Source organism: Gouania willdenowi, chromosome 6 (genome assembly GCF_900634775.1).
Source record: "Gouania willdenowi chromosome 6, fGouWil2.1, whole genome shotgun sequence".
In the NCBI taxonomy this organism is placed as follows: domain Eukaryota; kingdom Metazoa; phylum Chordata; class Actinopteri; order Blenniiformes; family Gobiesocidae; genus Gouania; species Gouania willdenowi.
In genome coordinates, this window is record NC_041049.1 from 52,216,763 (window position 1) to 52,231,650 (window position 14,888).

At 39.1% G+C, this 14,888-nt stretch overlaps 1 protein-coding gene across 1 annotated transcript in view; it reads right to left on the minus strand.

The window, feature by feature from the left end:
• Positions 1-7,983, minus strand: part of kcng4a (potassium voltage-gated channel, subfamily G, member 4a) — a 35,723-nt gene extending 27,740 nt beyond the window's left edge. Inside the window, exons 1-3 of the mRNA XM_028450514.1 lie at positions 7,672-7,983; positions 4,276-4,880; positions 3,515-4,156 (exon numbers count right to left, since the gene is read on the minus strand). Of these exons, the coding sequence (XP_028306315.1) occupies positions 3,515-4,156; positions 4,276-4,383 (750 nt within the window). The 5' untranslated portion in view covers positions 4,384-4,880; positions 7,672-7,983. The remainder of the gene's footprint in view (positions 1-3,514; positions 4,157-4,275; positions 4,881-7,671) is intronic.
• Between the last annotated feature and the right edge of the window lie 6,905 nt (positions 7,984-14,888).

Here is a 14,888-nt window from a genome sequence, read left to right on the forward strand (position 1 = left end):
ATAACATCTATTCCTCCTCACTCCAGCCTCACAGTCAATAGTCAGTTACAAGTTGATTTGGATACTATTTGGACCGTAACAACGTAACACGCTCTGACAGAATGTGACGTGCTTAAGCTCTCACTCTAATTTCCATGTAAATATCCAAATATCACACAAATAGAACAAGATTTCATTTCAAAACAGAAAAATGCTGCTTTACTGGTTTTTGTGGTTTCTGTATTTCTGTTTTGGTTGCAAGTCAGTAAAACAACATATGCACACTATTTGTTATTTTGATTTGATTTTAAAACGGAATAACGAAAGAACCTCCGCTTGTGATGTGTATTTGCTGCAGCAAGGACTCAGGATCTCGCTAATTCATGCATAATTGTGCAATATAGCCAAAGCCATACTAACAGTTCATTGTGTCCTTGGAGAGGAGCAGAAGGAAATGGACTCAGTCCCACCCTGTAGACCTTCCACTTTCGTGGAGGTTATTGTGATTCAACCCCGGATGAGGTCAACATTTATATGTGAAATACAATCCACTTCTGTCCTCTCCAGGGTGTAACCCCACCTAGCACATGAAGAAAGTTGGAGATAAGCACCATAAGGCCCCTGCTACCCTGAAAAGGAGCAAGCGGGTTGGAAAATGGATAGAAATACGATCCACCTTGAACACACAGTATTTTATCGTGCTCCACACGACCTTATATTGTTGTGGAAATTGACGCAATGACTGGAGATGAAAAGGTATTAGCTCCGTTGCTGTTACGCAGCAGATACGCAGCAATTACACATCCAGTGGAAATTGGAAGTAAAGGTCACCGTGCAGTCAGATCAGCGCTCCACAGCCACTCGGTGAGCCACTCTCACCACATTGTATCAGCCAACGGTTTTGCCAACACAGCAATTGCAGAATATTCTGGCACTGATTTTTATCTGAAAGCTACCTTTAGGACCTCCTAACAAAGGAGTGGTAAAGACGTTAAATCCAGCAGATTGTAGAAATGCTCCTGCTCAAACACTCTTAAATCTGTGAATGTTGTATCATGCACCTCTGCAGAAAGCCTAATATTGAACCTCTTAGCTGTGTTGAAGTAGGGAGACGTCTAAAAGCTGCAGGATTCTCAGCCCTCTAAGATGTGTAATTTTATCGACTTTTGAAGTGGACAGTCAGAGTCTCAGTAAGTCTTCATCTGGGATGGAAATGAACAATGCCACAGTTAGGTTATGTTTAGTTTTGCATATTTGCTGATGTATGCTCCTTTCTGTCCTCATTTGTGTTTAAACAGTAACTTATGTTGACGTTCACTAAATTAATTTCACAAGTGTTTCCTCGATTATTCAGTTATTATGGAATTATGAAGCTCTCTTAAAGAATCACTAATTTAATGTTAAGAAGTTAAAAGTATCATTATCAGGTAAAAAAAGGTGGTATGATATCCATGTAAATATCTGTACATTTGCAGTACATGTGCGTTAGTGGTGGTTAATCATCAAAATTTCCCAAATTGATTGTGATTATTGAAGTCTCATTTATTCTATAAACTGATCAATTAAATATTTGATTATTGCTAATTATTGATCTTCCACATACCATTCAGTAGTACTTCTCTTTTGAGTAACACCACAAAGCACCTTCAATATTGTATAATGTAATTGAAATATCCCAATTAGGAGGACTCGCTTGGTTTGTATTATAATGTAATAATACAATGTACATAATTGTACCTTGGAAATTTAAGAATCGATTAAAATCATCAATTATAAAATCATGATTCATGGACTAGCAATTTTTTCACTACCCCTCGTGTGAAAACATTTAGTACATCAACTGTGCATATGGTGGACCTATGCACACATAAGTCTTAAAGGTAAACATTATGTGCGTGAGTTGTGAAAAAGTGTTAAAATTCACTGCTGCATAAAACAAGCATGAATATTGATTTTGGTTAAAAATAGTTCTTGACTGAATGACAGATATGCTGCAGTCAGGGTTTAGCTATAGGGCACGCAGAGAACTTGAGAGTAAATGCGTGCATAATTCAGACCTAGCCGTGTCGGTTACAGTGGACGAGTTCATGGCTGTTGTATCTGTAAATGCCCGCACGGGGCAGATGTGGGCATGTGACTCTGGGGACACATTAGAGTGTAGGTTAATGAGTTCAAATCTATGCATTTGTTAGAGAATCAGCTGATGTACATTTGTGTGAGCAAGCTGGTTCTCCAGCATTCCGTGATGGCCACATTTCATTATTCAGATAGGGGACAGGCCTCAGTGAGCAGCTCGGCCTTTATAATTCCATGCTGTGATGGGTCTTTAAAGATCACAGGACACACACAAGCTCAGCAGCAATCACAGGGATATTTACAAAGCAGTGACCCAAAGTGTATTTTTATGTTTAAATCATGACTTAATGCAGAAATACAATATCTGCATTTGTTATGCAAAAAACTAAACACGCATGTTCATTCTTCTCTGAAACATTTACATGTTTCTTCAAGCAAACATAACAATATCCATGCTGTGCTATGTGATGTATTAATGTGATGTTTTCATGATTGTAGAGACGAGGCCTGTTTTTTACTTTGTTGTATATTTACAAGATTACAATTTCATTTAGCAGACAATTTTATCCAAAGCAACATACAGTTAGGGTTAAGGGACTTACTCAACATCCCACAGTTATGACTCAGGTTGGATTTGAACCGATGACCCTCCACTTTCTTAACCTTTACGCCACCACCGCCTCATGTTTAAAGAATAAAAGAAAAAAGTATAAAAGGTTGAAACTGCCGCTCAACAGACAAGGAGAACTGTGTTGGGATTAGTCACTCGGGCAGTGTTTGTGGGGAAAAACACAAGGAATCTGCTGGCAAGTTAAAAAAAAAAAACTCTTCTATGCATTCATCTAGGGGACTCCAGATCCCACAGTGCAATGTGCAAAACATTTATCATTGTCATTAGCACAATGGTGGACAATATGGCATCTCTGAAATGTCGGAATGAAATGTGTGTGTATACGTGGGTTTTATGGATGAAATGACCAAATGTTGATATTCTACTTGGTCACTTTCTTGCTTAAAATGTTTTCAGAACTTTCAAAGATGGCGAATCAATGGAGATATCTAGCCTCAATGTGCTTCAGGTTTTAGTCGTTGTAGGTTTGAAATGCATTTTGGGAAACTTGGAAGTATACTTTAGTGAGAATGGTCACCATACTAATCATACTAATAGTATATAGTAGACAGTACATACAGTACTCATTGAGTGTGTAGTGTATAGTACGTGTAGTATGAGATTTCGAACACAGCCTTAGTCTTTATCTGATAATATAAATGGTCGTCCTTAGCAACTTGAATCAGAAAAACTTTATGTGATGTGACAACTGTATTCACACACACCAGTCATAAATAATCTGATTAAAAGACAGCTTTTGATGGATCTTCTTAAATAACCTTATTATGATAAATATTCAGCAAGTGTTGGGCTATGTTTATATTGTCTAATTGTTGACGTTAAACTCACCCGGTTCTCTTCCTCTCTGAGGTCAGGCATGGTGCTGATACACAAGCTGATGACCGTCACTGCCACCATGATCACTGACATGCAGGCAAAGATCTTTCCTGGTATGCCAGATTGTGGATTCTCCACTGTATCTCTCAGCCAGTTCATCAGTTTCCGATACTGTGTCTCTTCCACTGGTACCCATTGCATTGCGTTCCTTTGCCTGCGCTCTTCCTCGCGTCTTTCCTGCTCATGTGTTTCCTCGATACGCGTGTACATCTTCCTCTTGCAGCAGCGCTCCATGTACGTCATCTCCACGCCCCAATAGGTCAACTCGTCATGCAGGGACAGGATGCACATCTCGCGCAGCAGGCGTAGTTTCCCTGCAGCCAGGAAGTTGAGGATGACCCTAAAAGCTGATGGCGAGCGATCAAAGAAGTACTCCTTGTGGGCTTCATCGTAGTCATCGCAAACATTGGCGATGTCTTCTGGCGATCGGCAGCCACAGAGGCGGCCAAGGCGTGTGAGAGGGAACTGCTCCAAGGTGCTCCAGGGAAAAGTGTAACGATTTCCTCCAACGTTGATAACTGCCAACAGGGTGTGGTCAATGGACAGCAGGTCCTCTGGTCGACGGATGAACTGAGCCCTCTTGTAATAAACACCCTTGTTGAATAAAAGTTAGAAACAACACAGAATGAGCATCAGCAGAAGAAACATATTGTAGAGATTTTGTTTTTGGGAGAATCTTTAACTTTTTGGTTTGAGGTTTGTGGTTTTCATACCTTGATGGTCTCCGTCTCTGGGATCTCAGTAAAGATTCGGTCCAGGCTGCTGTCATCACTGACGGACAGGTTGCTGAAGTCATGGTTGGCGTTGCTGATGATGGGCATGACAGCATTTGGAAAACACACCGACTCAAAGTGGGAAGCTCAGTTTAAGCAGTGAAAAAGAGGTGGAGTCCAAACACAGAGCCCTGAAGAACCTCTCTGGGGCTTTTCTTTTCTTTGCAAGATATAAAAACTTGTGCAATGAAAAAGTTTTCCAGCCACAGCCCAAGATAGAGAATATCTTTAGTTATCTCTTACTTGTTTATATTCTCAGCAAAATTCACACAAAGAGGAACAACTGGTTCCAATGCTGGTAAGTTTGATTGTTCTTAAGAGAGGTCACAATGTAGGAATTGAATTAATTCAGCCTAAAAATGATGGATTCTTCCATTCTGAAGAAAAAACAGAGTTGTGATGGACTAGCTCTGATTGGGGGCATTAGGGGCACATAGCTGCAGAAGAATAGGTAAGGAAGACCAAAGTGTAGATTAGAGATGTCTGAGCAGATACTCTGTGCAGGATTAGGGCGGACCAGGACACACTGTGGCATCAAGGCAGCACTGAGAAACAAAGAAAAAGTAAGACAATGAATAAAGACAATGAGATGTAGAACTTGAAACATGAAACTGGGATGTTGCTGAAGTTAGTACATGAACAAAAAAAAATTAATTGCAGGAGCAGCAAAAATAAATCACGCTCCTCTTGTTCACGCTCGGACTGAGTTATTGGTTGCTATAAATGGGAAACTGTCCCACAACAGACACTAAAGACTTGATGCAATGTGATTTTGTTGGCAGTGGAGCTGCTTTGAAAACTCTGGCACAGAAAGTTGTTAAAGTCGCCCAGGAAGTTTCCTTGCATGTCAAAACTTTAAATAGTTTTTGGTTTAGAGACAATTTTCAAGTGGATCCTGTTCTCATGTTGTTTTACTGCAATGTGACTTTCTCTCTTTCCTGTAAAAAAAAAAAAAAAAGAAAAATTCTGAATGAACTTGAGTATACTAAAAGTAAGCATGTGTCAAATTTTGAAATAGGAAAAGATTTTTGAAGGTCAACTTAATCAATTAAATCATGCTTTAAAATAGTATTATTATGTGAAGAAAATGATGAAGAAAACATGAAACGTGTAAAAAAAAACAAAACAAAAAAAAACCCCAACTAATTCACTTGTAGATACAGTATCTCAGCCCCTCCAAATACAAGAACACAGAAACAAATTTCATAAAAATTGACCATGAAATCAGATAAATTCAAATTAAGATCCTACAGGGTCTGATATCTGACACATATTGCTTGGATATTGTTGGTGCAAAGCATACTTGACACATTATTTATACATGGAAGTACAAAAGACTATTAAAATTGCTTTTGCATTTGTTTTCCCTGCCTATAACCTGTGGCCAGTTTGAACCCAAAGTCATCTGTATTTTGCCCCTGAACTAAAATGAGTTTGACACCCTGCTCTACATAAAATGTCATCAACTAATATATTATTGTCGATGACCTCTTAACCTTCAGCTTTAGATACCAAAATCTGATGAGGATGTCAAAAGTATCAAATGTTAATGGCAAAATATAGAAGAGAATGTGACCCAGCTTTTTACCGTAAGATGTTTGTAGAATGAACTTAGAGCCTCCATGTAGTTAGTTTTAGCCAATTTCTAAAGTTAGATTTGCACTTTTATGCACATTTATGATCAGTCATGGCTTTGGCTCCATGGTTGCTGCAGTATGGCATGAGAAGTTATAGATCCGTCAGTTTGGTCGTCATCGATTCACCACACATTAGAACATGATTATTGTCTGGAGCAGACATGGGCAACTGGCGCCCTTCAAATTCTGCGCACACCCAAAGTAAATGGTCAAAATGACTATAAAACTACAACAAAAATATACAAAATGATAAGAAAAATTCATAAAAATAATAGAAAATCACACAAAAAATGCAAAACAATGACTTAAAAAAACACAGAAGATGACTCCAAAAATCCAAAAAACAAAAAAAAAAAACAAAACAACAACTTTATTCTTTCCTGTATTAAGGCACCGATCGGTCAAGGTTCTAAATGCTGACATGAATGTTAATAATGTGACCCAGATCAGACAATCACATGGCCCCTGCTGTAACAAAAGTTTTCCCTCTCTGGTCGGGAGTATCTACATTATTTTACTCTGGGTGGCAAACCATGGTGAGCACTATCATGTTGCATGACTATACAGAACAGACAGTTTGCCGCATTAGATGCATCAGTAATTCAGCTCTGACAAGACGCGCTCCAGTACTGAAGGAACCAATAACTCATTAGTAATGTTCAGATACTGGCATTTCATTTCAATTTGAAGGAGATAGAAGAACATGATACATTAATACCAGTAGGTTTGCATTCCACTTTAAAATCTACTTTTTAAAATGTATTTATTTATTTTTACCTTAAATACAGTTTACTGTGAACTTTATTGAGCTCTATTGGCTCAGTGAGGAAGCGCTTTAATAAAATAATCTTTTAAAAAGTAGTCACAAGTTGTGTTTATTTATTTTTTATACTGCATATTTAAAAAGGACAGTATTTGTCTATTTATTACTTTTGGTTCTGTAGGTTTGACATTCAGAGACATTTAACTGAATGAAAATATTATTTTCCCCCCCAATCCACACTATATTAAATATAATAACGAAATCCCTGAGATTCACCTCCAATACACCATTGCACATCAGCTACAATACCACTGCACTGCATGCTTTATATGGGATTATGTAACTAAGTGGCTTAGGAGTATAAAAGGCATAACAGCCCAAGATGTGCTTTGGCTGCATTCACTGCTTTAAGGAAACACATGTGACACTAAATATTAAAGTTAAAAAAAAAATAAATAAATAATAATCCATGCACTACCTCACCATTATATTTCTTTAGGTTTGTAGGTGTTTAAATCTAGTTTATAGAAGACATGCAGCGTTTAAGTTCTATTGATTATCCAGAGTGACTGCATTTGTCTCCTGAAGAAAAGAGATCCACGTTTCTCTTTGGATCAGGTTGCGCACGCGCACGCACGCACACACACACACACACACACACACACAAATGTTGAATTATTATGTTTGTCAGAATGTCCAAAATGAATGAATGAATGAATTAGAAACTGTTACTTTCAAATGCAGCCTGATTTATTTAAGCAATAATCCAACAGCTCATTCACAGGATGTACTGTATGACATGTTCTACAGCTGTGATGCAGGTGAGCCGCAACATTGTTCCATTGTAAGTTGTTGTGTAGTGACGCAAACCCGAGCTGCAAATCCTCCCCTGCAGACAATCATCATCATTATAAGTTAGAAAGCACTGCTGCTCACCATCCCGAGTTCAAATCCTCCTGCTGCCTTTCGTCCTTCCGATCATCCAGGTGTCAGTGATCAGTGATCAATGTTCACTCACTTACTGCGGCAGCGCAAACATCCCCAGCATCCTCTGACCGTAGCGGAAGGAAGACGCTCACCAGGCGGTTAGTTCTGTGCTCAAAGTGTCCCGTTACAGTCCGGTTGGTGGAGCTGCAGGAGGGGGGAGGAGGTGGTGCAGGGAGGAGGGGGAGGAGGAAGAGGAGGGGGAGCCCGGAGCAGTGATGCACAACATAGGAGACGTCCGGACAGCTCGGTCCAAGTAGAAGTTTTGCGTAAAGGTGCACGGAGGGCGCTAAAGGGTGCGCAAAAAAGTCGATGCAGAGGGAGGTGCATAAAAATATGACAGCAGATGGAGTGAGACTGTTAGTGTCCGCTGGACAAAGACTCTGACATTTAAAAAAATAAAAAATAAAACACACACCCAAGGACACTGAGCAGGAGATATGATGACATCTCCAACGGTTTCCACTGCGCGTCCGGCGCGCAACAGGGGGCGCGATTTCCTCCAAAATACCTTACCAAGTAATCCATCCACGCCATGCGTTACAAGTTCCAGTACTTTGACTTAATTTTACAAACAGCACGATACACCGATAGGATACTTGGTACGATATTTACTACACATATTTACGTGTGTGTGTGTGTTTGGGATACGCCTTCTCATTTAAAGTGAATAGGAAGGTGTTTCCACATGTGTTTAGTCCAAAAACTGTTGCCTATCTTTCATCTCTTTCTACATTACCTGAACTCTTATGAGGACAGTCTGCCAAAAAGCACAGTTTATTGTTGAATTACCGTTTACACTTGATTTGTGTTTGTTAATATTGACAAAATCTTAAATGTATATATAGTTTCTCATCACAGAGACTCAACACCAACACACAAGACCAAACTTTTCATTCAAAACATAAACATAGTGATGGAGGAATGAAGCAGAATAACCAAAAATTCCAAGTATGAACTTTGACTTTAAAGTTAATGAATGATGGATGGATTGTTTTTTCTGAAATGAAAGTTTATCTTGCATCAATCTTTGAATTCACTGATTTACTTATTTCTATCCTGCAGTAGGAAACATATATATATATATATATATATATATATATATATATATATATATATATATATATATATATATATATATTTTAATGATATTTTATTGGAAGCAGTGTCACAGGTAACAATACAACACAGTGTAATACAGAATACAAATAAAGAGAACTTCCTTTTGGTTTTTAGTTTTTTCCCCCCAAATCTCTTCTTCCCTCCATCCCACCCTCCTGTAACAGCCCTAGGAGAGCAGTTATCAGTGTGTAACGGTAAAGGACATACCAATAATACAAAGTACATTTAAATGATTCACTAAATAAATAAATAAAATAAAATAAAATATTTTTTTAAAAAAGGGGGAAGTTGTCAGAGAGTCAGTATGATTTAAAAGAGGTCTCCAAGTAAATTCAAATGAATTTAGTGAGCCATTAAGGGAAAATCTTAGCTTAACCCACCTCTGACGGGTTGGAAGGTGAGAGAGTTTCCAGTTAAGCAGAATGACATGCCTGGCCAGCTGGGTGGCGAAAGGCAAGGACGGTCTGCACGTTTTTGGAGGTCGTAGGCTCTATGGGGGTACCAAACAGGGCTACAAGAGGATCCGACTGTGTTGTATGCTGTTCTTAGAGACATAACAATATTAGACCAAAACGTGGCAAGCCTGGGATAGAAAAAAAACATGTGGGAGTGGTCAGCTGGAGATTGCTTGCACCGATTACAAGAGTCAGTTTCATTGGGGTAGATCCGAGACAGTTTCAGGTTAGTGTAACGGACTAGTAGAAAACATCTTTTGCACGTTGGTCACTTCCCAAAGTTGATTTTGCTTTTGTTTGATTGTCTTTCCTTCTTGTATGAAACAGCTCTAATGAGACACTAAATATTGACTTGTGATTCAAGTGTGTTGGTTAATTAATCCTTCAGGATTAGAATCAAACACTTTTTTTATGTATTATTCATACATAATAGTAAGGCACTTGAAAATTGTAACCTTAATGTTATTATACTGCTGGTAACTTTTCTTCTGATGACTCACTCACTTGTCTTTTTATTAGACTATGTAGGCGTTCTATGGTGGCTTTTCATAGCATGTAAAAAGTGTCAGAGAAAGGTTGTTTGGGAACAGGAAGACATCTGAGCTGCATTAGTGTGTTGTCTTTAGCCTAAGCAGAAGAAGGGTAGTCAATGATGCTCGTGAACAAGCTACAGTTAGCTTGTTTTGCTCTGACAGGACATGGTATCCTGCAGCTAAAGGTCACGCCAAGTCATTTTGCTAATTCAACATCCTCACGGAGGGTGTTATCCCAGCAGACCACTGGTAAGAATCTCATTTCCACTGTCAGCCTACAATCCTCCGAGACTGAATACTGATGCTATCGGTTTCACCGCTCGGCCTCATGCGTCATACAGGGCCAACTTTAAGACTTATTACTGCAGGATTGTAAAACCCCAACAGTTACAGTCGATGCTCTAACCAAGTTGTCCGGCCATCACAATATTTCCATTTTCTTGCTCTTTAAAGGGATTGAAAAGTACTTATTAGAAGATCTATGCCTATAAAATGCATTATTTGGCATCATGTTCGTTTTATTAACTAAAATGGCACTACTTCACCCTTTTAAAACCTGTGTTCCGCCATCTTGAAATCATGTGATTGAGGACGTCACACACACCTATTTGCCTGTAAACATCCCATTGTTTTCTATTTTGAGTGGAGTGTTCAGTATTTTAGATCATTTAGCAGCTTTTTTGGTGAAAATGATAATTTGTGCTGCTTTTGGTTGCTATAAATCCTAGGTTCTCATAGTGATAGGTTTCCATAGATCAATGGAACCATAGAACAGCAGTCAGCAGCCTCCATGCAATGCCACAAATTACACATTGGCCATAAGACTACATTCTCTCGCAGTAAACAATCTCATCAAAAAAGTGCAAATATGGCGAGAGCTACATTGCTTTTTTTTATTTATTTATTGCCATTTGCCACAATGTACTTGTGTAAAAGTGGATTTTCAGCTTTGACAAACATGAAAACAAAATACAGAACAAGACAAATTCAAATTAATCCAAACATTGCAGAGTTCTTTGCATCTTCTCAACCTCACGTTTCTCATTAAAGTTGTAATGAGTTGTATTTCACAGTTTTATGGCGATGAATACCGTATTTTCCGGCGCATAGGACGCTATTTTTTTTGTTGAGGGTGCGGCCAATGCAACGTTGTGGTCTATGTGTGGATTTATCAGTCAGTCACACACATGTGTCCAGTGAAAGCGGGTGTTGGGAAGGAGAATATTACTGATAGTCACCCCTACAGCAGAATAACTGAACTGTAACAGCCACTGAACATCAGAGTGAACTGAACATTCAGAAACAATCTTCAGATAATGTGAGGAAAGTGATGCACTCACAGGTTTATTAACAGGACGGAGGCGTCATGGTCCACAGGAAGGCATCTGATCAAGGCGGGAAATTGTGTGGGAGCGAGTGGCAGCAGAAGTCATACATCTGTTAAAGTTTTTTATTTATATATAAAATAAGGTTGCTGATTGTTTAAATAAAAATCATATACCGGTAATAAATTGAAGTTCGGTGGCTTGAATGTATTTACTGTGGGAAGAGTGTATAAAAAGTACAATGAGGTTTAAAATGTAAAATCTCAGCCAGTTTTTAATAGTAGTTAATAATAAACGGCATAAGGTTGTCAAATCACTGCGTTAGGTTTATCAGGAGCGATCACACACAGGACTGAGGCTGACAGCTGACGTAACTGACACACACACACACGGAAAGAGAGAGAGAGAGCATGCTGAAACACTCCGGATAAAGTCAAAATCATATAGAAACAATAAACAGCATAAGGTTGCCAAATCACCACGTTACGTTTGTTCAGAAGTGGTCGTGTTCAGCAGACGGAGCGCGGTGTCAGTCTGCTTCCAGTAAAAACCATAAAAAGCTGTAAATGGACTGATATACAGATGTGGGACAGTGAGGAGGAGACTTTATGTGGAGATGGAAACTCCGTTGAAATGTACAAAAACCTCCGTTAACCGGAGTATAGCAGCCCGCCTACCTACCCGTTCTGATTGGCCAAGTCGTCTGAAGGGCAATAGGCCAATAGGGTGTGGCCTATGTTACGGAGGGGCCTTTACAAGAATTTTTCTTAGAAAATTGCAAAATTTTTGGAAGGCGGCACTACAGCGGTGGGTTCAATAGCCTTGAAAATACGGTATGTTGTATTACTGCTATATGTTCAATCAATAAATGCTTGATAGATTTATTTTTTTTTTTTTTTTTGTGGACTGTGAAAAGTTTGTCAACCACTACTTTCTAAATAATCAGGAAAAGTTAAAGATGTTGATGTTAACCTACTGAAAACGGATAAAAAACAGCTGTGACCCAAAAAATTATCTGTGACCGCAGGGGGCGACATTTCCAACTCTTCGGTTTGGTAGTTGACAATGAAGCAGAGAAGACGAGCTCAGTGTGTGGCTGATGCTCTGATGGCTGAAGCTAGCGAGTAAATCGCGGACTGTTGAAGACACACAAACCCTGAGGATTGAAGTCCTTTTGGGTGGGAATCCTTCAACAGTCCTTGATTTACTTGCTAACTTTAGCCACCAGTAAATGGTAAAATCCTATTTTTAAAAAGTTAATGAAACAAATATAGTGCAAAAAAATGCATTTTGTTAGACTTAGATCTTCTAATAAGGACATTTCAAATATTTTAGGCCACATTTGTAAAAACAGTGGAGGATCCTTTTAAAGCGTTCATTTGCTCCTAAGTGCCACGATAATGACATAGCAAACACTCTCGTAGCTACTGGTTATTAAATTATAGCTGATTGTGAACACTAACATACACAAACTGAACAAACAATACAAACTAGCCTGAGAGCATTATGTGTTACTGTTGGCAACTGAGATAGAAGAATCCAATAAACCTAAATTGTTCCTGTCTTTACTTCCTGTTTGCCCATTCTCTGCATCCTCGCCCCCTTTTCTCCTCCTCTGTCATATACAGGGACTGGCGTTGTGCCCCTGGCCTGAACACATAACTGTATTACTTTCCCCCTGTCAAAGATCCCTGGGCGGTTTGTGACATAATGACTGCGCGACCTGAGGCAGGGCTTGCTGACATGTTTAGAGGGGACGCTCTAATAAACAATTAGGCCAGTGAACGTTCACACACAATGCTGTGCAAATATAACAGGAAAAGGCAAACACAACGCTGGCACGACACAGGCACTGCTGCAAACGTGCTCACATAAGAAAAACCTTGTTGTGCTGCATATATTATGACAAAAAAAGGTGGTAAATACCATCTGTGGCCACACATTTTAGGGAGCAGCCTGAAAGACATGTGGCTACGTTACATCAACTGCCAAACATTCAGAACACACAATAACTAGGCAGGATTTGGGAAGCTCAACCTCTTTTTAGCTACTGTCCCCCTGCCAAAAGATAAAATGCACATCTTGGCTTTGGTGTTGTTGGAAGTTCGACAACTGAAATTGCCTGCATTTGCAACCCAGCCCCTTGCTTTGAATTTCTTACATGTTTGCAAATAGCTTTGGAGATGTATTGATTTTTAGCCTTTTTTCACTTGGTGATAGTGTTCTACTCAAGATTACACTATCCTAGACCAAGACTTGCTCAAGACTAGAATGCACCAAGACCAAGACTTTTGGGAGTTGAGTCCAAGTCAAGACCAAGACCATAAAAGTCACATTTTAAAACCATGACAAAGTTGAACAGCTCAAGAGTATTCTGTCTTTACCTGCAACTCTTTCAACACACTGTATATTTATTCAACTAAATTCTTGCAAAAAAAAAAAAAATCCTTGTATGCAATAAAAAGCCATTGATAAGTCCAGCATTATTTTAAATTTCTGAAAATAAGATGGAGTGATATCTCAGTTTTTGCACATAAGGCACTTGAAAAGTTTTCCAAAGAAGCAGAACAATCAGTGAGCTTGTGGTTAATGTTTGATGTCAAACTACATTAATCAATTACTCAGGAACAGTTCCAAGTGTTTCTCCTTATTATGACTTTAATAAGGTTGAAGAACACGGCGATCGTGGCTCAGGTGGTAGAGGGGTCATCTTTTGATGAGGCGGTTGTGGGTTCCAAGTGTCCTTGGACCATACACTGAACCCTAAGTTGCTCCCAATGGTCGACTAGTGCCTTGCATGGCAGCTCTGTCCCATTGGTGTGAATAGATGAATGAGCAGATATTGTGAAGTGCTTTGGCATTACCTCAGTGGTTATACAGCGCTGTATAAATCAAGTCAAATTACCATTTAGCAGATCAGTGCTGGTCTCGACTGGCCTTAATGGAAATTCCGGATGTAGCTAGTCTAAGACACATAAAGACAAGACCAAGACCTTCAAAATGTGGTCACTACAACACTACAACAGTACTTGTGGAACAATTGCAAATTTCTATCTTGCATATTTGTTCTCTAATGTTATCTGCGGATCTTCAGTTTGCCAAATCTTTTTTTTTTTTATTAGCTGTCCAATTGAAGCTGTGATTGCTGTTTTGCTTCTGCTGTGCAGACAAGCAATAAAACTGTGCACTTTTACTATTATTAGTATGATTAATTACAGCAGATTCTGTTTTCACTTAGTTTCATTTCAGAATTTAATTCCTCCACATACATTCTTAAGTGCTGCTTTGTGCTCAGTGTAGGAATGTTTGGTATCAGCATTAGCACTGCCCTGCACAGTAGCAATATCACACAATAAATTACCTCAATGCTGATGAATTAGAGTGAAAACCAATCACCTCACTAGACTAGCTCCTTCTTTTTCCCCAGTAGCTGTGTTTTCACTCTACATGCTATCACAGTGTGTGTTTCGTCACCTGTAACAGGACCAGGAAATCACCAAAACCTGAGAGTGTAACAAGACCCGCACAGCTTTGGTGTCCAACCATTCTGCTCACGTTTCGTTTGGCATGTCTGAAAACCCTCAAGATCAATTCAGGGCAGCTGAAGGAAAAAAAAGGTCTCTATTAAACCGTGATGGAGCATTCTCTTAAAGCAAAGGGGTTTGTCTTATTACCCATCTGTCAGGCTTTCTGTCTACACTCAAGTCCAGTTGTGGAGGGCACTAACACAGCAT